Source organism: Berghia stephanieae, chromosome 1 (genome assembly GCF_034508935.2).
Source record: "Berghia stephanieae isolate SIO BIC M18660-M18661 chromosome 1, UCSD_Bste_1.3, whole genome shotgun sequence".
Classification (NCBI taxonomy): Eukaryota; Metazoa; Mollusca; class Gastropoda; order Nudibranchia; family Aeolidiidae; genus Berghia; species Berghia stephanieae.
In genome coordinates, this window is record NC_088360.1 from 75650927 (window position 1) to 75675791 (window position 24865).

Genomic DNA, 24865 nt, shown 5'->3' on the forward strand with positions numbered 1-24865 from the left:
TGAATGGAACAAGCTAACAACCTAGATTTGCCACAAATTAAAAAAGTTTCAAATCACTCAAAGAAGCAAAGTTATTACAATAATGCTCGCAAGTAAAGATGAGCAAAGAAGTGAATTGAGTGAAGACAAGAGCGTCTACACGAGTCTCCTTTCATCTGGTTTCTATGTTTGGACCGGAAAGGATGAGAACTATTTATGTCAACTCAAATCTCGAATAAAGGAGAAATAAAAAACGTTACGAACAAGAAAGCTTAATACATATTTCTTTCAGTAAAAGATATTTTTCCTTTATATAAAAACGAAATCATCTTAAAATGCCCCAAATTCATTATTTATCAATATTATACCGATTAAATATTAACTTGTTAACTTTCATCTTGCTATTTCGGACAAGAATTCAGGATTTGAAAATAAACGTCAATATAAACAATAAACTGAAATAAATCTAATGGAAAAATGATATGCCAAATAATAATTAGGAAACATCTAATTGTAACTAAAATACATTTTACCATCTGAAAAATCGAGAGCAACATCTTTGTTTGACACAAAAATGTATGTGAAGTTGACATGAAAATAACAACGAAATTATCGATTTTAAGGAAAGCAGCAGCTTATAATAGTAAAATACAATAATTTGAAAGTTCCATGTATTTTTGTTTATCTTTACGTAAAACCTGACCAATTGTATTAATTTTATCACATTTATGAGAGTAAAAATCACACCATTCAATGATAGATTTTACCGTCCAAATCCTGGCCTATTTTATGACTTTAATTTACATTATCAAAATAAAACATTAGGAACAAACAAAAAATTTAGGGTCACAGTAGGGCAGAAATCCTAAGATTTTATGTGTGTTAATGGTTAATGTTATGAGCAAAATTTACTGTTCATTCTTATCCCAAAATGGTGCGGGACACATTGTTTTTTCATTATTTGGCAATGACTCATATATGTATGTATTCATTAAAAAAAAAAATTTTTTGTCAACAGGTGAGGTAAATGAGTCAGTATTACCAAGTGTAGATTCTTTCTTAGAGGGTAAATATGAACGCATTCTTGAATCCACTGCGGCCTCAGCAGAACTCTTCAGATTTCCCTCAGATGACAGCAACTTGTGCCTTGTGAACTATGTGAAGAAAAATATTGAAAGGCTTGCTCAGAGTGCCTGTGAATACCCTGAGGACAGGTAAACACAACTATATTTGATATTTACTCTGTTGTTGAGATACCATAATTTTCACTTATTTCAATCATTTACATAGTGATTATTTCAAGAGAAAAGAGTTTAGGCTCATTTATTATCTTACCTTCTTCTTTTATCCTATATTTTTAGCCAGGAATGAAACAAGCCATTATACTTTTATTGTGTTGTGTATTTAAGTTTACTTGTTATTTGTCCAATGTTTTTGCTACAACTTCCCACAATCAACATCTCATATTATTTATTGTACTTTGTACTTGCTTGACAGTTATGCATATATTTTTTCCTCAGAAATTTTGAAATCTTGTTGGTTGGTGCTTCATGTCTTCACCTATACATCCAAAATAATTGGATTGGTCCCCAAACTGAAAAAGATCCTCTTTCTTTTTGTCATGCTCATTTCAAACATAAGGAAGCTGTGAGTATGACTTGTGGCTGTGACAAAAACCTTATTTGATTTGCATATCGTGTATTGATTTTATTTAATTCATTTTTCCTATTCTTTTAAGAATTCTTTTATTGCTTTGTTTTTTTTAAGTTAACATGCTCTAGACTTTATCAAAATTGATTTATGATTACAGACCTTAACTATAAATCCTCCAACTATAATCATTGTTTCGAATCACCAGCATTGATCAACAATCGGATCTACCAGCCTTGAAAGTTGTTTTTTTTTTCTATTTTAAAAAGTGCTATTTTTAGTGTGTGCATCCATCCTTCCACATCTGTGAAGCATTGTTGGTAAGCAATCTTCCCTTTTAATAGCTTCCCTCGCAGCAATTGAGCCAGTGAGTCAAAGAAAGTCTGGGGTCTTTTTAGCTTTCTACAAAAGCTTGCGTCACCATTTTCTCGACCATGAAATAGTTGATATAATTATATTTTGATAAATGGAACTGCAGTTGTAACAAGCCAAAGAAATTGGGAGAGCTTTTGTTGATATTTTCAGAGTCATTTAAATTTACCGCTGACATTTTCTTTGAAATCTTAATCTCTTTTGCCTCAATTTCAAAGAACCAAAAGATTTTGTTGATCTAAAAGCTATTGAAAGTTGCGTAAAAATCATATTTGAGTTTGAAAAAAGTTCAGACAATTCTGGTTTCTGGTATTTACAGGTTGGTTTGTGATTAGGATAATAACTCACAATCACAATTCCATTCTATCCCTGGCATTCATAATTTGGTCATGTTTGTTGTATACCATGAACAGTTCAAATTATTTGAAGTGGTTGAATGATATGTAACATTGTAAAAGCCAAGAAAGCCTGAAAATATAAATATTTGTTTTTATTTGTTGTTGTTGTTTTTTTTGTTTGTTTTTTGTTGGGTTTTTTTTTTATCTACCTCAGTAACCCAACCACTCATACATTTTATCTATTTAGGAAATTTTATCTGAAGCCCTTGATGAACTCAGCATTGATGGAGAAGAAGCGTACACAAAATCACAACATGTTATCTACTTATATCTGGCCAGATTGATATTTTTAGAGGGAAAATCATTTTTTTCACAATTGCAGGTATGGTGTTCTCAATTTGATTTAATAAACTAAAAAAAAAAAAGAGAAGAGAAAGAACACAAAGCAGACTTTCTTCAATTCCTTTTAAAAAATTAGTTTTTGTCAATTTTGTAGTATAAATTTGACGTACAGTTTCACAATCTTGTAATTCAATTTATATCTTGTCTTTCCTCTAATATCACATAGCTTGGCATTTGAGAAGCAACTATTTATCCTGTCCATAAATTCTATGTTATATTGATAGTTTGACACAAGGCCTTTCTTGCTATAATTATAAAATCAATTTCAATAAGTTAGGTAAATAGAAATGGTAACACAAAACAAAACTTGTTTTAAGCCTGTCTTTATCTTGTGCTCTTACCTTATGTTTTTAATTTTAAATATCATGAAATGCTATGCAAAGTTATTGAATTTGTAATGCAGTCACACAACCTCTCACAGTTTTATTAAATACATTTTAACATGGATCACCATCTTGATGTTGGTGGAGGTGCTCAAATGCATACCTAGCAGCAAAAGGCTACCCAGTTGACCATCACTAAATCATTCTGGAAGGCCAGCTGTTTGCGGGCACCTCACGATGGCCTGGCATGGTATGCATGAACTGATGGTGATCCAGTCAGGTGCCCGAATGGGGGCTCAACACCCCTACCACTTACCGGATACCCATAAAAAAAATTTGAAAATTTGAAAAGGGCAAGGTTGCTATACTTTTTCAGAACTGTTGTGTATATCAGGATTATTTTGTAAAATGACAATTTTGCTGCACAGCAAAATGCTTTTCACTCTGCGTTAATTCCCTCTTCCCCCCCATCTCTCCCTTTTTTTTTATAGACTTGGGATTGGTGGTTGATGAGATGTTTAGTCCTGCAACAGTCTTTGCTTTCTGAAAGATCTCCATCTCTCAAGGCAACGATCATGGAAATCATTGACAATGGTCAGTCTTCTGCTGCCCAAATACTTAAATTTTAAAAACGAAATGTGTAAATAATGATCTAAGAAAGGAACAATGTAGCATAGCTAGAAATGGACAAATGTGATCATTGATATAAAATGACATGCAAATTAAAAAAAAAAATTTTGGGAGGGGGGGGGGGGGGGTTGTTGTTTTGGGGATTTAATTTAAAAAGACATTTACTTTTTTTTTGTCTTACAAATTTACAATCGGTGATTCTACAATTTCTCAATAGTTGAGTGATCTAGTTGAGTGCCTTAGAACAAAATTAAGATATGACTTGAAATTAGGGTGAAGCAGAATCTTGACTTTCTTTGCTAAACCTTACACAATTTGACTATTGTTGATAAAGCTGCTGTCCTTATAAGAGCCAAGAAAGATGATTGCTAATCTCTGATAATTTCATTAAATTTTTTCTCCTAATTGAGGTGGTAAATACATTATCCTCACCAAGTTAAGCAATTCCTTTTCTTGAGTGATTGGCATTGTTTCTAGGTGGTCTTTACATTTTTGTGTGGTGGAAAGAAGAAAAATGTTTAGCCGTCAAATTAAAAGGAATGGGATCATTTTTAAGTATTTGTTGTTCATTTTTAAGCTCTATTTTATAGTAATGTAGGAAGAATGATAACGCCATATTTGAGGTGCAATTGTTTCAGGGTTTTTTTTCCCAGTCTACCTTAATGCTGTCTATCAGCAAATGCCTTACCTGGGTGCTTCATAATTAACGATAATGTTTAATCATATTGATAATGATAATTATCATTCAGGGATGTCATTTTTCTGGCTTAAGCCTGAAAAACGGCTTTTTAAAAATTTTCCGGCTGACCTTGTTTGGTATTGATTAGTTGATTTTTAAAGATGAAAACATTGGTTGTTTAAATGCAACAGTTCAGGGGAAGCTTATATATCCTGTTATATGATTTAAGGTTGATATCATTTGATGAAGAGAAGCTTTGCCCAAAATCTTTTCATATGTTTCATATTTTCTTTACAAGAAAAATTTCCGGCTTTTTTTTATTTTAGCAAAGGGCATCCCTGATCATTATAAAAGAAATAATAATAGTAATAATAATGAAAATAAAAATAATGCTAATAACATTAATGATGATGATAATAATAATAATATTTATGATGATGATGATAATGATAATAATAATAATAATAATATAATTTTGTAAAATCATGTAAAAAGAAAGAATGATAATGAACTCCATTTTTGAGGTGCAATTTTTTTTTCTGTCTCACTTAATGCTACATATTGATTTTTACACATCTTTGAATACTATGAGTCAAAATTAACAATTATAGACTCCTGAAAATGTTGAGGACTATTTATGATTAAATAAATTACAAGTGTACTAAGCTCATAGTATAACTATAATTTATATTTTATTAAATCATCATTGTCATCATCACTATCATCCACAATCATAAGTTAATTATTTAATTCTTGTTTGTTTACAATAGTATTACAGTGGGGGTTTTTAATGATTATTAATTACTTATAATTTGAATTCATATGATACCTGTTTATCCACAATTATTGTACTCTGCAGTGATTTTGGTCAGAATGAATTCAATCACTACTCATTTCCCAACATGTCTAGGGGACCGAGATGAGCTGTTGAGATTTCGAGTATTCAGAGGAACCAAAACTGATGATCAAACGGTTAAGGTTTGTTTCAGAATAGCAGTTTAATGTTATCACATGGAGATATTGAAATTACATAATTTTTCATTGTTTTTCTCTCACAGTGACAAACAGGGAACTTCTTATGACAGATAATTCCTACAGGTTTGTAAATTGCATATTTTTTCTTAAACTTTCATTACTAAGACCAATGACAGATGTACTGGACAGTACAATTTTTATTTCTTACTTTGAAAAACAAAATATGAAGGCTATACTTGATCATCTTCACTTGTAACTTGCTCTTCTCATTTTACAATTTTCAAATTTATACAGTGAAGTATCAGTAATGGAAATCTATTCAAGGATCAATTCCCTATTAGGACTGAGCTTTGGTGACTAACCCTGTAGCAATGACTGTCAGACTGGATAAATCTTTCTTCTGTTCAGAAAGCTTAGTAAATAAAAAAGCTTGGTACAGCTGTTTTTTTAATTTTAATTCGGAGGTTTGTTTTTTTAAATTCGGACCCCAAAGTGTATCAAGTTAGACTCATCGTGGTGTAAGACACCTTGTCCTAGCTCACCTTGTGAGCACTGTGGCTGACAACGGTGTCATTTCAGTTTTCCCTTGGAATAGAGCTTAAAGACATGTTTCCCCATGGGTATGAATAGAGGGAGTTCATTGGAAATAAAACCTAGGCTCTCACTTGTATGGATACAATAATAGTAGATTGTGCGGGGTTAAATTTCAACTTGAGCCAAAGAGTATGAAATTAGGAAAAAAATGATAAGAAAAAAGTAGAAGTTATAAACACATCATTTATTTTAAAAGATTTGCTAGATGCAGTTTACGGGTTGTAAGGATATTAATTTAAAATTGGATAACAGAGGTCAGACTTATCAGCATGGTGTAGACAATGAGAAACTATGCATGCAGGTGATGAGCTGTGGGTGACCAAACAAGCGAACTGAGAATTAAATTGTGATATCATTAACAACATACTTTATTGTTTCGATTTTTGTTTTGTTGTATTGTAAATTATCCATTATTTTCTATTGAATCAGCGCTATTTGTATATTTCTCTCTATTAGAGACATCCAGATTATGTTCCATCTTGAAGCAGGGTACTCATGCCATGATTACCTGGAATACAAAAAAGCTGCTGAACATTTCAAAACAGCAAGAAAGATTTCTGGACTTGACATATCTCTTACAGGTACAGTCTTTATGGTTTTGCAGACTTGACAACCCGGATTCTATATTTTAATTCTAACTGGAAAATATCATGACAATAAGATCATAAATAAAAGATGAAGATATATGACTTTCATTTGTAGAACAAATATTTTTCGATAGTGTATGGAAGTGCAATAAAGTAACTATTCCTGTACTTCATTAATAATCTTCTAACATCTCTTGTATATTTCTGTGAAAAAAAACCCCAACAACTGTCATTAATTATTTTAGGTGCAATGGGAAAGAGAACACATTTTCAAGTCGATGATAAAGCTCAGCTTGTGCTTAAAGTTTCAAGGCAGGATGATGAAGACCATGTTGATTGCAGATTTGAATTTCCTTCAGAAGTGCCCAATGTAATGATTTTCTTGTATTCTTAATGACAAAATGGGAAAATGAGGTTAAAAATATTTCTCTCTCTTTCTCTCCCACACTCTCTCTCTCTCTCTCTCTCTCTCTCTCTTACTCTCTCTCTCTCTTTCTCTCACACTCCCTCTCTCTCTCTCTCTCTCTCTCTCTCTCTCTCTTTCTCTCTCTCTCTCTCTCTCTCTCTCTCTCTCTCTCTCTCTCTCTACTCACTTTCTCTCTATATATCTACTCTCTTTCTTTCACTCGCTCTCTATTTGTTTCATCTTTCGTTCTTTCTTTTTCAAAACATAATGGGGCGGAGAGAGACCATTAATATGTTTTGAAAAAGAAAGAATGGAAGACTTGCTGTGTCCCTAATCTCCCTTTATTTTATTTTTTTTGATCTTTCCAAATTGCTCACTCTCTCTCTCATTGTACTAGATTGAGAGTGTCGCGCAGTTTTTGCCTGGTTCTGGCATGGACACGTAGCTTAGAAGGAAATAGTCAAATGTAAAGATCCTTTTTTATTTTTTTTTGGAGAGATGATATTAATGTTATTTAATGTACTATTTTAATTTGTTGTTCTAAGTATATTATATATATTTTTTTGTATTTGAGTGTATCAGTCTAAGCGGGCTCCTTTGCTTGTGTTGGAATGCGACTTTTAGGTAATTCCAAAATAGGCAGATTGATGGATCTGATTCTGTCCCCTTTTTGTTTTACTTTTTCTTTGGTGCTTTGAACGTCACATCAAGATCCTTTTCCTCGTCGTCTTCCTTTTTGCTGGCGCTGTAATGACTTAAAAAGTGTTGCACAGCTTAAAAACCCCTTAAAAAAACAACAAACAAAACATATTAATGGATGTATGTCAAATGCAAACAGCTATCATAATAATGTGTTGGTTTTTCTTTTTTGTGTGTGTTTTAATTCAAACCACTTTATCATTTGCGATATCACATTATTACCATTTAAAATGAAAATATCCCTTTTACCTTTTAAGGTATTGCCTCTGGGAGATGACACAGTTATGGAAAGTATCAAATTCACAGACGAAGATGTAACATCTACTCCAGATTTGTCCCCCATTGAACATACATTAGTATTGGGATTGATGTAAGTATCGATGATTTTATTTTTGTATCCATATTTTTAAAAGTTGCTACTTAAAGCTTGGAAAGTTAAAATTAATTTAAAAAGCAAGGATAAAGCATAGTGCATTCTTCCCATTTGCAGCTTCTCAGCTCGCCTGAAGGAATTCCATTTTATTCTCACTCTAATGGTCAAATTAAATTTGATAAAAGGATAAGAAAGAAAGAAAGAACATTCAAAACGAGATTGGAAATTCATGGTTGCTTGAATTTGCAACATATCTCACATTGGATGATCGTGATCTATAGAAAATTTGTTTACATTGCTTTATTGTACATGCTTGGGAATTTGAAATGTCTTACGCAACAGAAGAAATCACTGACGCACACTCAGTACTCTTAAACTTCCTTTTTAATATCAGAACTTCAAGGAAAAATATATATCAAACAAAAATACAAGATCTTTAATCTTGATGAAATAAAGTAAGGAAAAAAATCGGAATCTGATCACATTTAGCTACCCAAAAATCTGTATGTATCAATTAAATCTGTACAAGTGGCTGGTTTGAAAAAGGTGATAAATTGATAACAATAGATGATTCCAGTGTTGGACTATTTTGAGTAATCTCAGACAAGACACACAAATAAATTGCTTTTGGGATTTTCTAACATTCTTTCTTTGAACTGATCCTTTACTTTCTCTTAGATTCCTGTAAAGCAGAAACTCTTTATCATTATTCCTTTTCCAAGCTATTGTTATGTATGATTTAAGTGTCTGATATGCTGGGTTTTTTTGGGGGGTTCGGGTGGGGGGGGGGGGGTTGATGCCAAATATGAATAAAATATAATTTTTTGTCCAATTCACACAGGGAGAGTTACCGCCGTAGTATGGCTCATGAAAGACTGACAGTGGAAGAAATTCAGACCTATTTAGATGTAAGTCAGGTTTTGTTATGCATTTTCTTGTTTGCCATTTCAGTTTGATTTGATGATCAAATGGCATTTTTAGGGAGTGTAAAATCCTCTGTTCGTTTTTAAAAAATTCTATATTATTATTATTTATAAAAAAATATTTCTTGATTGATTGAGTGATTTATTTATTTATTCATTTGTATATTAATTTAATTACACCCCACTGTCTCTTAGCTCAAAGCAAAGTTTATTTAGACTTCCCTCTTATAATTTAGGTATTTATGTAACAATGATACTAATGACATTCTTTTTCTCCTCTGTACTTAGTATATCCTGCATCATTCAAAAAACTGGTGTGTGACTGCAACAGCTCTTCATTTACGGTCCAAGCTAGAGAAAGACAGTACACGTCGAGTGGAGAGGTGCATGATGCAATTAGAGGTAGGGAAACAGTTGCCTCATTTAGTTATAGATATCTGGTTGGGATATGTTTTTTGTTTTTTTTTTTGCTTTCTTTTAAAAAAAAAAAAATTAGTTATAATTTTTATGTTGATATTGTTACCCACAGCTAAGTTTTTCTGTTTATATGGAGAGGATGGAAATGCCATGAAATAAAACAGTTTATTAAAGATCTATTTTCCCTTCTCACGAAATTCTTTATCAGAGCTATTTAATTTTCTTAATCTTAACCTTGCAGTTGCTGTCCAAAATGACCACAGCTTCCACAATGTCCGCTGATGTTAGCATGAGGGCACCATTGTTTTTTGCATCTCATATATCTCCATCTTGGGCCATCAAGGTACAGACTTTGTATTTAATGAGTTAACCCATAAAATAGAATCTAGAAACTCTCATGCTTTATTGCAATCATGCAAACCAGATCAGTTGAATATTAAGTGTGTGTGTGGGTTATTGTATGGATATAGTGGTTTTACTAAGAATAAGAAATAAAATACGACCTGAAATTGGGGAGATGCAATTTGGTTTTGTTGAGGACAAGGGTACCAGAAATGGAATATTCACATTATCAATGCTGATGGAAAGATGTATTGAAGTAAATAAAGATCTGTATATGTGTTTCATCGACTATTCAAAAGCCTTTGATAAAGTACAACACGAAAAACTATTCAAAATTCTATCATCCTTGGACATTGATGGTAAAGATTTAAGAATATTACGGAATTTGTACTGGGAACAAGAAGCAGCAATGCGTGTTGACAACGAGCTAAGCAGTTTTACACCTATTAGAAGAGGAGTTAGGCAGGGGTGTGTTTTGTCTCCAGATTTATTCAACCTCTATAGTGAAATGATATTAAGAGATATCGAACATAAGAAGGGGGTGTGTATTGGAGGAAAGAATGTAACAAATCTGAGGTATGCAGATGATACGGTTCTACTGGCAGAATCTGAACATGAACTACAAGAATTACTGGATGTTGTAGTCAGGAGTAGTGAAAATATGGGAGTGGAACTGAATATATCTAAAACAGAATGTATGACGGTATCTAAAAATAATAACCCACCAGCCTGTGTAATAACAAGCAGAGGACAAACAATACAACAAGTTGAATGTTTCAAATATTTAGGCTTCAATGTAACATCCAATGGAAAATCAGATTGTGAAATAAAGAAAAGAATAGGTATGGCGAAGAATGCATTCAACCAGCTGCATACAATAATGAAAAACAGGAATATTAGCATGAAAACAAAAATCAAAGTCCTGGATTGCTATGTACTGTCTGTGCTGCTATATGGTTGTGAGAGCTGGACCATAAACAAGACCATGGTTAAAAGACTGGAGGCAGTGGAAATGTGGTTTTACAGAAGAATGATGAGGGTGTCATGGATGGAAAGGAAAAGAAATGAAGAAATTTTAGAAATGGCAAACAGAAAAAGATCACTGATAACAAAAATCATCAAACGCCAAATGGAATTTTTAGGACACATTATCCGCCACCCTGGTTTGGAAATACTCGCCTTGACTGGAAAGATAATGGAAAAAGAATAAGATGAAGAATAAGATAAGTATTTGAAAGGGATAGAGACTTGGACAGATGAAGCTGAGAAAGGTGGCGCTGCTTTAATAGAATTGGCAAGAGATAGATCAGCTTGGCGGAAGATGACCTCCGACGTCTGCTTCAGATATGGAACTACATGAGATGAGATGAGATAGTGGTTTTGTGTGTGTGAGATAGAGAGAGAGAGAGAGAGAGAGAGAGAGAGAGAGAGAGAGAGAGAGAGAGAGAGAGAGAGAGAGAGAGAGAGAGAGAGAGAGAGAGAGAGAGAGAGAGAGAGAGAGAGAGAGGAGAGAGGAGAGAGAGAGAGAGAGAGAGGAGAGAGAGAGAGAGAGAGAGAGAGAGAGAGAGAGAGAGAGAGAGAGAGAGAGAGAGAGAGAGAGAGAGAGAGAGAAGAGAGAGAGAGAGAGAGAGAGAGAGAGAGAGAGAGAGAGAGAGAGAGAGAGAGAGAGAGAGAGAGAGAGGAGAGAGAGAGAGAGAGAGAGAGAGAGAGAGAGAGAGAGAGAGAGAGAGAGAGAGAAGAGAGAGAGAGAGAGAGAGAGAGAGAGAGAGAGAGAGGGAGAGAGAGAGGAGAGAGAGAGAGAGAGAGAGAGAGAGAGAGAGAGAGAGAGAGAGAGAGAGAGAGAGAGAGAGAGAGAGAGAGAGAGAGAGAGAGAGAGAGAGAGAGAGAGAGGAGAGAGAGAGAGAAGAGAGAGAGAGAGAGAGAGAGAGAGAGAGAGAGAGAGAGAGGAGAGAGAGAGAGAGAGAGAGAGAGAGAGAGAGAGAGAGAGAGAGGAGAGAGGGAGAGAAGAGAGAGAGGAGAGAGAGAGAGAGAGAGGAAGAGAGAGAGAGAGAGGAGAGAGAGAGGAGAGAGGAGAGAGAGAGAGAAGGAGAGAGAGAGAGAGAGAGAGAGAGAGAGAGAGAGAGAGAGAGAGAGAGAGAGAAGAGAGAGAGAGAGAGAGAGAGAGAGAGAGAGAGAGAGAGAGAGAGAGAGAGAGAGAGAGAGAACGAACACACTTGGCATTGAAATTTATCCAATATTTCCTTATAATTACAATGTTGTTTTTCTTCTTTTCACCTGTTCATCAGAATGCTGGTATATCATTTGTTTCTTTTCAATTATGCAGAGAGATTTTGCAACAATTCTGGTGTCAATTGGTGTGTTTGGGGAAGCTCTGGATGTGTTTGAGTCTCTGGAGATGTGGGAAGATGTCATATCATGTTACCAAAGACTTCGAAAGACAGAAAAGGTCATTTAGATGTAATTTGTAATGATATTAATTTCTATATACAGGTGCTCTTTTTGTTTGTTTTGTGTGTGTATGCATGTGAGTTATAAATGTGAGAAATAAATCTAGTACATCATGGTCTTAAGTACAAGTTACAAATAGGGCAGAGAAGTCGTGATGTCATACCTCATCTGGTTCAAAACTCTTTGGAAGTGTTATATAACCAGTCCTTATGAGGACTTATAATGAATAGGTTACACATTGAATCATTAGGTGGGATAACTATTTTAGTAGCAGTATGTATAGGCTGATTCTTAAGATTATGGAACATAAGAGAGTGAGGATGGATGATCTTTATTGACAACCGGCATATATTTAGACTTGAAAATGAGATGCCATCACTCTGAAACCAGAAGATCAATTACATAAGGTATGTATCCAGTCCTCTGAAAGAGAGTTATTATACTTCCACTGAGATTGGGACCATTTTTTTTACATTGGATCCCTATTGATGAAATCCTGAAAATTTTTAATAACATTGTGAAAAACTCCAGGAAATGAAATTACACAACCGTATGACTAGTGTTTCTTTTTTTCAATGCCATTTTTAGCATTGCCGTATTGGTGTCTTGTGGAATGTAAATTGTAATGTTGTAAATATTGTAAATTCTCATAGAATATAAAGCTGATGAATAGATACAGTCAACATTTTGAAATTTTTGTCACACAGTTCAGTTTATCTCTTTGTTGTTGTTTTTATGACATCATTTGTAACAAAAAATGTTGTTAATACAGCTGCATAAACTCTCCGCTTTTCTTGCCTATTCTCTAACTTGTATCTAGTGGATGGTGTGTCTGATAAGAGCCATGTCTCTGTTTGTAAAATAATTAAAGCACCGCGAGTCTTTATTGTAATTAGTAAGTTAGTACATTTTATCTGTCTTATTGTTGTGTGACCATACCTTTCCCGTGATAACACTTGGAAGAAATGGGCAATTTTTACAACAATCACGCCTGGCCTTTATACTTCCTTTTATCCTATTTTTCTGATTTTTATTCTTGGTGGGGTTCCTTACCTCCCATAGTGGATAGGGATGCACTTACTGTGTCTTATATCCCCCTATATCTGTTTTCCAACATGCTTTCTGTCTTTGTCTTGGAATGAGATTACTTGGTTTTGTCCAGGTCCTGGCCAGATATCATAGCTGGGAGGGACACAGTCAAATGTATAGTTAGAGTTTTAGGAGATGATATTTTTTGTCTTGTAAATCATCTTTCTGTTCTGCACTGTATTGTTTTGTTTAATATGTTTGAGTGTATCCCTCTTAGTTGGGACCTGTGCTTGTGTCTGTGAGGCTTTTAGGTGATCTCAAACTAAGTACTTTGATAGTGGCTCTTGGAATCTACATCTGTTTCCTATTTGACCAAATTCCCCTTTGTCTTATACCTTTTCTTGGGTGGTTTAATTGTAGTTCTATAACTTTTTACTATCCCATTTTCTTCCTTTTTACTGGCGCTGATATCTTAATGTGTCGCAAGCGCCATAAAACACCAAAAAAACAAAACAAACGTCTGATGTTTATTGATATTGGCATCCAGTGTTGTTTGTTGTGAAGAGTTCATAACTACTGATGCAAGGACACTTGTAATTACTAATATTCCTATTTGAATGTAGTTTAAAGGCTAATCTGAATTTCATATATGAAAATGTAATGCACTTTTGGCTTGCTGAAAAATTTGGTTTTTACATCGAATTCTTTTTATTTTGTTGTTGTACTTTTTTTTTTTAATGGCAGCTCTGATATCTCATCATGTTTAAGTCAGAAATTACAAATAAAAGTTTTATACTGGTGACAAATAATATGTTTGTTTTTTTCTCTCTCGAATTTACATTGTTATTCTCTTTTTATATCACAGGCTGAATCTCTCATTAGAGAACGTTTGGCTGTTAAAGAGACTCCAACTTTGTTGTGTTTCCTTGGTGATGTAACAAGCAACATTGAGGAATATCAGAGGGCCTGGGAATTGTCCAACCACAGAAGTTCAAGGGCTCAGCGTTGTATTGGCTATCTCCATTTCAATCAACATCGGGTAAGTTTTTGTTTTTGTGAATAATAACCAAGAAATTATTACTTTGAATTCGATAACTACAATAATGTTATTTTATTTAAATTGTTTAATTTCAAAATTTTTCTTGCAACTCAATTAGATTTAGTTTTTAAATTGTAATATCATTTTTAAAAGAAATTTTTTTAATGTAAACTTATTTTAGTTTTTATTTATTTTGCTCTTCCTTTTTTTTTCCAAGTTTGAGGAAGCAATAGACTGCTTCACAAAATCACTGGACATTAATCCCTTGCAAGTGAGTACATTTTCTTTTGAAATCTATACTACTATCCAGTGATGCTACATCTTTATTTAAAGTTATGCTGGGAAAAATAGTGCTTTAAGACATTTGTAGGTTATCTGTTTCTGGGCTTGAATTGTATCTTTGTGTGCGCAAAATATGAAATGCGTTTTTAAGACATGGAGGGTCCCAAGAGCTCAGTTGGTAGAACACTCACTTGACACGCAAAGGGACCAGGATTGATCTCAGGTGAAATAGAGATTTTTTTCTTGACCCATTTGTCCACCCAGCAGTGATTGGATAGGTGGGTCTTTTAGATCTGGTGGAAAGTATATTATGATAGACTGATGTAGGCAGAGGGTCAAGTTAGGCAAGCTTTATTTGGCGAGGAGAGAATACAGCTAAGTTACTGGGTGGGGTTTCTGACCTCCCATAGTGGGCAGGGAGATACATACTGTGTCTTCTATCCCCCTATGTCTGTTTTCCAACATGCTTTCTGTCTTTGTCTTGGAATGATATTACTTGGTTTTGTCTTGCCCTGGCTGGGAGGGAAACAGTCAAATGTATAGTTAGTTTTGGGAGATGATATTTTTTCCCCTTGTAAATCATCTCTCTGTTATGCACTGTATTACGTTTTGTTTATGTATTATATATGATTTGTAAACATTTGAGTGTATTCCTCTCAGTGGAGACCTGTGCTTGTGTATGGATGAGACTCTCAAACTAAGTACTTTGATAGTGTGCTCTTGGAATCTACATTTTTTTCCTATTTGAACCAATTCCACTTTGTCTTACCTTTTCTAGGGTGCTTTAATTGTAATTCTAGAACTGTTCACTGTCCCATTTTCTTCCTTTTTACTGACGCTGATATGACCTTAATGTGTTGCAAACGCTGTAAAACCCTTCAAAACAAACAAACAGCTAAATTAGACTAGTGTCCTCACCAAAGGGAAGCAGGTAATTGCTATGGTCCATTTATTGTTATAGAAACTGGACAAACTCTGGTTCCATAGGTATTATGGCCCTGAAGGACTTTTTTTTTTAAAGACCCATAAAACAGGTGCTTACTTTGGATTATGTAGCGTAAACAACAGTTAATATAACAATTACTAACTACCCTTTGGATAGTTAACTATTCTATTGGAAAAAATGAAAACCTCCAAAAATCTTAACGATTTGAAATCAGTCCTTTTGCTTGTCATTCAACTGGGAGGCCACTTCAGCTATCTGGACTCATCTAAAGTGAAAACAATATAGTTGGATTATTTAAAACACAGCAGTTTTATTTTCCACTCTCAATATTTAGCTTAATTACTCTTATAAGTGGGCAACACTTTATTATTATTAATATCGTTCATTAACAGCCTTTTTTTTCTGTGTTGCTGTGTTAATTCAATGTACATAATTTTGTCCTGATGTATCGTATGTGTTGGTTTCGATGCATCTTTTATTACTAAACTCTTTTGTATATCAATTCATCAATAGATATTGTATCTGCTCATCCCAGCCAATTCACTTGTTCAATGTTAATTATTTTGTCCACTTCTGCAATGATTTCACAGATTCCTTTGTGGTTTACTCATGGATGTGCTGCAATGGCTTGTGAAAAGTTTGACCTTGCTGCAAAAGCTTTTAGAAGATGTGTTTCAATTGATTATGATGTGAGTGTCTAACAAGTTTTGATATTTATTTTAGTTCAAGTTTAAGTTGATGTCATGAAATATATATATGAATTTAATCTAATGCATAGGCTTTAGGTGCTAATAATCTTGGAAATTAGCAAAACGTTTTTCATCTGAACAAGAATAGATACTTTCCAAAGATGTATATTCCTTGCTTACACTGTATATACTTATCTAAATTTTCAAAATATATTGACTTTTTTTTCTTCATTCCTTTTACTACAGAACTTTGAAGCATGGAGTAATCTGGCAACATGTTTTGTTCGTTTGAAAGAGAAGTAAGGTTTTCATTTTTATTATTTAAAAAAAAATCTTCACTTGTCCCTTACCTTCTAATTCCTCATCTGCCTCTACCTACTCATCCCATTCTCCCCGATATCCATCCGTTCCCCCCCCCCCCCCCTATAACACTTCATCTTTTTTCCTCTTTATACCCCTCCTCTATCTTCTCAACTATCTTTTGAGAAACTCAAGAGATATGTTGTTTTCTCATGGAACTGAAAGGGACAGGACTAGCTAGTTCTACTATGTATACACCACCACCACATCATGATCTCTATCACCAGTACTGTATCTACCACCACCACATAATTCCAAGTCTTGAGTGGTGTCTGAAATTCCTGCGAAACACAATTTGGGCTGGCATCTCTGTAAATTGATATTAAATGCATTTTAAAAGTTATTGTGGCAGAATGACTCGTGATTTTGCGCTAAAACGTAGGAAAAAAATGTCCTCCTTTTTGTGACCAGTCATTCTCACCACTGGCTGTGTTAATTCCAGGCCATTTGACTTGATTAATCAAGGAGTTGTGAAGTTTTGCAAGCAGTTTGGTAACTACTAAGTATTGCCTCTTGTCCTATTGTTACCATGTTATGCTTTTGATATATTATATTAGACATTTTATTGTCTTTTAAGGCTTTACTATTGCCCAACATATTATTCCTAAATTTGAAATTGAGGGTAAGCATGCCTTAAGTCGTATTTGTAATTTAGAAAGGAATGGATGCAAATTATTTATACAAAATATAAAAGTTCATTGAAAATTTATTTAAGAGGTAAAATATGATAGTTTGAAGTCTGTAAGCCATGTATAAAACAAAGATTCATGTCTTTTTTTTTTCAGAAAGAAGGCTTTCTCAGTGCTTCAAGATGCTCTTAAATGTAGCTATGATAATTGGCAGTTATGGGAGAACTCTTTAGTCGTAAGATATTTTGAATACTTCTTTGATAGGTATCTATGTAATCATTTGATTATATCCCTTTTGCCATTCCTGTGGCAGATGGACTTTTGTTTTAAAACCAGTTACAAGGAAATTATTGCTCTTGGATCTTCTTCTTTTCTGCCGAACTTGTCTTCTTTGATTTACTTTTTTCATAGGTGTAATGATTGACTTTTATTTTTAGAATTGTTGTATGAATGATCAAAGGAAGATAGTCATATTTTATTTTCATTTTCACTTAATACTTATCAGCTTGATCTGAATATTATGACTGCTCAATTAATTTCCTTTTTACTAGGGCTAAAATGCAAGCACTGCAAAACCCTTAATGAAATGCAAAAATCAAACAAATATAGTTTAAAATGGCATCCTGTCGTTTCCTCCCTCTATTTCACTCACTTACTTAAAAATATTCTCTTTGAAAAAAACAAAGAATAGGAAATTTATTTTTCACAAGAGATCCTCAAGCCGAAATTGAGGTTCCCCTCTCGTGCAGTTTTCAATTATTTTATAATCATTAAAAAAAATATATATATATATATATTGATAGGCCTATAAAGCAAGAAGAAAAAAAAGTTAAGTTTCTGATGATGATGATGATGGTGGTTATTATTATCACTAGTTGAGAACCCACAATATTTGCGAAGAAATAAAAGCTGTTATGAACAGGTCCCTTTCTATATAAATTATTATACTTCTGTATTAAGAAAATTGACATATATCTAGAGAAATCTTTTGAGCCATCAACAATAAAATCGGTTCAGTAATAATGTCTGTAGACAGGGTCGCCAGATGGCGATTCACAAAGCCAAGGTCAAATTTAGGACTGATCATAAGTCATATGTCTTAGCAGAAATTCTAAAAAACCATTTGTATCAACGGGTGATCTAATGACCCTTAATTGAAGAAAGGTTTGCAAGTTACAGGTATATCAATCTGTAAAAAAATAGTTTTTTGATTTTTAAATTTCCCAGTAATTCTGTGCTCGTTGGTAAAAAATTGTCATGGGCTGTACAGAACAATGTTAACCCCCAGTCTTTTTTTTTGTTTTTAAAGAATAGATTATTACTATTATTATTATTATTATTATTATTATTATTATTATTATTATTATTATTATTATTATTATATATTATTGTTGTTGTTATTGTTATTGTTGATATTATTATTATTATTATTATTATTATTATTATATTATTATTATTATTATTATTATTATTATTATTATTATTTTCCAGATTGCTGTAGATGTTGGTGAGTTCAATCATGTAATTCAATCCTATCATCGCCTACTGGATCTGAAAAGCAAATGGACTGATAATGAGGTATATTGATTTAATCTTTCACATTTTTTAAGCCACATTTTAAGTTAATTTTTGGTATTCCAATATATTGCTCACCTCAAATTCACAGGAACTGATATCAATCCCGGGAACATTTAAAAAATAATTTTATCCTCCATCCACCCATAGTGATTGCTTAGCTTGGTCAATTAGATCTTGTGGAGAATACTTTCTGAAAGACTAATGATTATATCCAAATGGTATCAAGCAAATTATATCCAAAGGGTATCAGTAACCTTCACCTCTGTTTATTTCTATGGAAGCTGGGATAAATGGCCCACTCCATGGGCTGTGTAGCTCTGAAGGACTACTTTTATTTACTGTTAATGTCTAACCACATTGATCCTTTGAAGAAATCCTTTGCAGTTTATTTTTTTGTGGGTTTGGGTCCTCTTTAAAAAAACAAACTTATAGGAATGGAAAATATGATTGGAATAACACAATACATATTTGCTTGTTGCCCTCTTATAAGTTCTTATTAGAGATATATTTGATTTCTCTTCATTTTGGAATATTTATTCAACTCTGATATAGGTTCTCAACATCCTGACCAAAGCTGTCATAGAGAAAACTCCCGATGCCAAAGGAAATCCAGCTGACCATCTTTATGGAAAGGTTATGGAGCTCTTCGGGAGAATTACATCCAAGGTAATTTTCATCAAGGTTATTAAGATGTCCAATGATGAAATTAGCATAATAGCAAATAGCAATGAAGTGGAGCACCGATATAAAGAACAAGCCTGGGCAGAAAAAAATTGGTTATATTGGTAGTTATTTATAGATAGAATGCGCTTGGCCAAGGAGTTCACAACATTGCCATCCGGAAGTATAACGGACCAACACACAAACTCTGTGTAACCATGTACTTTTATAGTCTTGTTAATACAGTTTATTGAGAACAACTCACAAACGCGGATGGCAAAAACAATAACAAAGGCCTGAGTGACGTCATCTGCATACTATCTATATCAGTAATTCTTTGCTTTAACCTTTTCTTTTCTTTTCTTTTTAAAATATATTTATTCACTTCATCCATTGTTTTGAAATTAAGCCAATGCTGGTTTTATTTTTACAATGCATTGTTCATTAAGTTAATTGTAATTTTTGTATTTTGATTAATAATATCAAATCAACAAGAAGATTTTTTGAGTACTTCTTGAATGAAACGCTTCATGAGATATCAAAATCGAGAGAGGTTATAGTACCACCTTCAGACAACTCATTATAATATTTCATAACCAGGTGACTGGAGAGGGTGACATTTGGTCCAACTATGCCAAACTTTCCATGATGAAAGTGGGAGACAAAGAACCTGATATTGATAAGGTAGGTTAATGTGCATACTCCATCCAGAAAGTAAACCGTTGCACGAAGTCATATTTGATGGAGAATGTTAAATTTTATCCTTATGATAATTCTTTGTCAATCTAACAACCTTTTTCCTAGCTTACTGAGGTTCGTGAAATTTTGTATATTGCTTAATAATTCTTAAACCTTTGACAAAGGTTTTATTTTATTTTTTAATGACTCTACCTATAAAATTTCTATGACATTTCTACATTTTCTTCATGTTGTGTAGTTATTTGAATTTCATGTTTAGAGATAAAGTCTTCTAGCAATATCACATATTTTTTCATGTCACACTTTTGTGGTTGGCATGTCGATGAAATGTCTTGTCTTTCCCTGCCAACTTATTCCAACAGACACCAGAATGTTTTCTTGGTAAACCTATTACTTACATGGTAAAGTCTATTCAGTTAAATTTTGTTTGACCGGGGGCATTGATGAGCATTCACTTCGATTTTTATCACATAAGTCAATATTTGTTTTATGTTCCTTGGAGATCTCAAACTGTGTCCACTATAATTATTTTCAATAGAAGCTCTTGAGATTGTTTGACAATAATAATGTCGAGACGAATCTATTATTTCTATCAAGTATATTATTTCTATTGTTTTTCAGGCTTTGCAATATCTTAACAATGCTTACCGTAGTTACAGTCAAAAAGTTGATTGGGAGAAAGATTTTGATTCCTGTAACAGTGTTGCCAACCATGCTATCACTGTTGCTGAAAGTAAGTTGCTTGTTTTGGGGATTTTTTAATCCAATAATTTTAAAAATCTTTTCATTCTTCTTCTTTTTCTTCTTCTTGTTCTTCTTCTTCTTCTTCTTCTTCTTCTTCTTCTTCTTCTTCTTCTTCTTCTTCTTCTTCTTCTTCTTCTTCTTCTTCTTCTTCTTTTCTTCTTCTTCTTCTTTCTTTCTTCTTCTTCTTCTTCTTCTTCTTTCTTCTTCTTCTTCTTCTTCTTCTTCTTCTTCTTCTTTTCTTCTTCTTCTTCTTCTTCTTCTTCTTCTTCTTCTTCTTCTTCTTCTTCTTCTTCTTTTTCTTCTTCTTCTTCTTCAGAGAGTGAGTTATTTTGGCTTTAAGGTTTTGTTTTTTTAAATTTCAGCTCATGTTCAGTGCTCAGAGGGCAAAACTCAGCAAGAAGCCATACGCTTATTGTCATCAGCTAAACTCATGTTGAGAGGGGCCTTAGTTAAAGTACAGGTCTGTATCTAGGTTTTAGTTTTTGATATTGATGAAAAATAAATATATTTATGTTTCATTCCAAGACTAAAGAAATTAAAAAGCTTCTTGAATAATGGTTGGTGTTTTTAAGAAGATCGTATAGAGAGAAAATTAATTGGAAAAAAATGGAATTTCACTTAAGCTGAAATGTGTTTTATACACATTAATGTGTGTGGTATATTTTGAGAAAGATTGGAAAAAGTATTGTATGTGACCTACAGCCTCGATCTGGTATTATGTTGGGGTGTCCCAAACGCCAGAAATGATCAGATATTCAAAACATTTGATTCCTGGCAGGTCAGAAATTTTGTGCATTCTCCTCAGTTGGGTGTAAATTTTACTAAAGTTTCATATTTTTTACTAATGGATTCATTTACAGGTTTCTACAAGATAGTTTTGATGCAATGAGTCAAGTATTTAGATACATTTTAAATTATTGTATTGGTATTAGTTTGTTTCTTTTTTTTTTTCTTGGAGGGTGGAGGGTTGTTTTTTGATCTGTTTTTTTGGGGGGGGGGGGTTGTATCTTCTAAAATTCCACTCACACAAAATGTTTTGGAAAAGTGTTAAAATCTCACGTCACCACCATTATATCATCGTCATTGTTATTGTTATCCTCATCTTGTGTAGTCTTGTGGTATGACACTCTCCTTCTGATTGGAAAGTCCTCCTGGGTTCGAGTCCTAAGTGGTGCATAGTTGAGTCCTTGGAAATGGCTCTTTACTCACATTCTCTCACCATACTCAGGTGTAAAATGAGTAACTGGCCGTTAACCGCTTTGTCTCTCTCCGAAAAAAAAATTGTAATATCGACGAACAGGTGTCGTGTCTCGCCCTTCATGTTAAGTGTTGCTGTTGACTAGCGACCCTTATAAAGTGCATTGTGCATGTTTAGTGGATATTGCGTTATTTAAAAGCTCAATTTAATTTTGCCGTTGTCATATTTGTCATCATCATTATCATCAAAGTCATTATCATTGTCATCAATATCATCTCTATTTCTTTAATGGAATTGTCAATTATTTTTTTTTCTTATGTTACAAAAAATTCAACCAGAAACAACACACAGACCCAAGCACACAAGGATTAGCTTCACAAGTCAGTGAAATATGCAGTAAAATGGACAGCTTGCTTCAAGATATCATATCCAAAATTGATGCTTTGAAATAGTCACATTTTAATAAAATAAACTTGATCTTTTCAAGAACATATTGAATTAACTTGGTGTATCTTGTTCAATGAAAAATAAAAAGGGATGCTGAAAGTTGGGCTCAAATTATTTCCTGTGGTTGACACTGACATTACATGATCATTTCACCTTCTAAAAAGGACTTAAATGATATATGTATAAACATGAAGAGTTTGTTTCCAAAGTGCAACATACACCATTCTCAGAGATCAGGAGAGGTGGCTCAGACTCAGGTTAGTGATGATAGATTTCCACTAATAGGCAGAATTATGCAATTTCAACTTTTCCTCCAATTGAGATCCTCCATTTTGGGATTTCTTTGGATTTCACTGTGGGTTCCACTTTCTTGATGCCGTTTGACCAAAAAAATATGTGGAACCACACCTAACTGCAACTGGATTCCTCTTTCTCAAGGCCTTTGACTGTGAAAGTCTACTGAACCCTGCCCAACCTGTTAGTAATTTCTGTTGAGATAGGCCTTTTATTTATTATAGACTATATTGTTTGCCGCAATTATTTTGCACTGTGTTGAGTAATTTTCCTCCATTTTGCCTTTTTGCCACTATCATCGCTGATTGGTAAAAGAGCTTTGTCTTATTAAAAAATATTTAAAATAAATAAATAATTGAGCTTTTGTATAGCGCAATATCCACTAAACGTGCTCAAAGCGCTTTACAAGGGGTCCCTGGGCAACTGCAACATTTAACATGTAAGACATGACGCCTGTTAGGAGATATTGCAGTTTTTTTTTCGGACAGAGACAGCACTGTTAACGGCCAGTTACTCATTTTACACCTGAGTACGGTGAGAGAATGTGAGTAAAGAGCCTTTTCCAAGGACTCAGCTATGCGTCAAGTGAGGCTCGAACCCAGGACCTTCCGATCCAAAAGCAAGTGTCATACCACAAGACCACATAGCCGCATTTCCATTAATCTCGTGACATATCCTCAGTTAAATGAGTTATTTAATTCTACTTTTTTTTTTCCAAAATGAGACATAAGACTGCAGTATTTTATTCCAAAACGAGACATAACCTAAGCCAATCAAGGACTGAGAATGGAGGTAATATTTACCAATTGTAAATTCATATGTATGTATTTTGCAAATATTATGGTTGCTCTGTAAAAACAAAACAAAAAAAAACAAAAAACAACTAAGCATTGATTTTTAGTGAATCCATGAAATTGCAACCTTTATGTTTCAAATATAATTTTTCTTCAAATGGTTATGGCATAACTTTTTTTAAGGAATTATCTTTTTTGAGTTATTTACTCATTATCTTATTACTGCATTATGCAATAGAAATTGTTTATTTTGAAGAGAAGACAACATACATTAATTATATACATAATTTGAAGTTCCCATGCAGATGAAATGGCTGGGAATGTTATTATGTTTTCAGTCAAACAATTTCCATTGCATTCAACTACCAGTAATATTGCTTTTGTACACTCCCAACACAGCTATATTGAAAAGCCGGGGAAATAGTCATTTCTTTTGCTGTACAGCATCATCATTTATTTCTAGAAAATTATGCTACTTTTTATATAATAGGTAGAGGAAACTCAAGACTGCTACATTGTGAGGCCAATTTTGGTGTTACTTCTATCGATTTTTTCCTAAAGCTATATATAAGAGTATTTAAGAGGATTGTCATACATGGAAAGTCTTCGACTTTGAACCAGTAATATCTCAATTTGGAGAAAACGTGAATATATAAATCTTAATGTACACTTTTTGAAAAGTTAAATTTATTAAAAATATCATTTTATTATGTTTTTAACAAGAGGAAAACTATTTCAGTTAATCAAATGTTTTAATCTGCATTGTCTGAAAGTCAACATTTTTAATGTGAGCTATCTCAGAGCAAGAAATTGATTTCACTTTGGAAACAAACTCATACACGAGTGAGAGAGAGAAATAAATAGAAAAAGAGAGAGAAAGAGAAAGAGAGAGGGAGATTTGTGGTACTTTTTTTTTTGGGCTGTATTTCTCTGTACAGTATCAATAAAAGTTCCTTCTTTTTATTCAATGCTTAGTTTTTACGTTAACATTCATTTTTCTTCATTTTCTTTGTTGGAATTTGAGAGTGGTACCTACATAGATATGGGATAGGTTCAAGGTGCATATATTTGCAGGTCTGATAACCAAGCGCAATTATGGGCCTGATTTAACAGTGTAGTTATGGACACTACCTTGCGTTGGTTTGAGAGTATTTCCATTACAGCAATGAGACCATAACAATTTGTGTTTATCAGACCTGCTCGTCGGATAGGTTCTTTTGATCTCCCATGGTGTGGCGGGGAGGTCACTCTCACTGTGACCCCCCCCCCCCCCCTTACCCCATCCTCCGAAATTGTCTTTACCATTCAATCTTTATGTCATTGTCCAGGAATGAGATAAT

At 33.5% G+C, this 24865-nt stretch overlaps 1 protein-coding gene across 1 annotated transcript in view; it reads left to right on the plus strand.

Annotated features, from left to right (window-relative positions):
- Positions 1-22479, plus strand: part of LOC144957233 (tetratricopeptide repeat protein 27-like) — a 23683-nt gene extending 1204 nt beyond the window's left edge. Inside the window, exons 2-24 of the mRNA XM_078888309.1 lie at positions 998-1193; positions 1500-1626; positions 2587-2721; positions 3556-3658; positions 5432-5471; positions 6399-6523; positions 6775-6899; positions 7892-8004; positions 8849-8915; positions 9219-9332; positions 9589-9690; positions 12013-12135; positions 14032-14205; positions 14423-14476; positions 16024-16122; positions 16369-16421; positions 17268-17346; positions 18603-18689; positions 19242-19355; positions 19950-20033; positions 20670-20781; positions 21155-21252; positions 22329-22479. Of these exons, the coding sequence (XP_078744435.1) occupies positions 998-1193; positions 1500-1626; positions 2587-2721; positions 3556-3658; positions 5432-5471; positions 6399-6523; positions 6775-6899; positions 7892-8004; positions 8849-8915; positions 9219-9332; positions 9589-9690; positions 12013-12135; positions 14032-14205; positions 14423-14476; positions 16024-16122; positions 16369-16421; positions 17268-17346; positions 18603-18689; positions 19242-19355; positions 19950-20033; positions 20670-20781; positions 21155-21252; positions 22329-22442 (2438 nt within the window). The 3' untranslated portion in view covers positions 22443-22479. The remainder of the gene's footprint in view (positions 1-997; positions 1194-1499; positions 1627-2586; positions 2722-3555; positions 3659-5431; positions 5472-6398; positions 6524-6774; positions 6900-7891; positions 8005-8848; positions 8916-9218; positions 9333-9588; positions 9691-12012; positions 12136-14031; positions 14206-14422; positions 14477-16023; positions 16123-16368; positions 16422-17267; positions 17347-18602; positions 18690-19241; positions 19356-19949; positions 20034-20669; positions 20782-21154; positions 21253-22328) is intronic.
- Positions 22480-24865: the final 2386 nt, after the last annotated feature.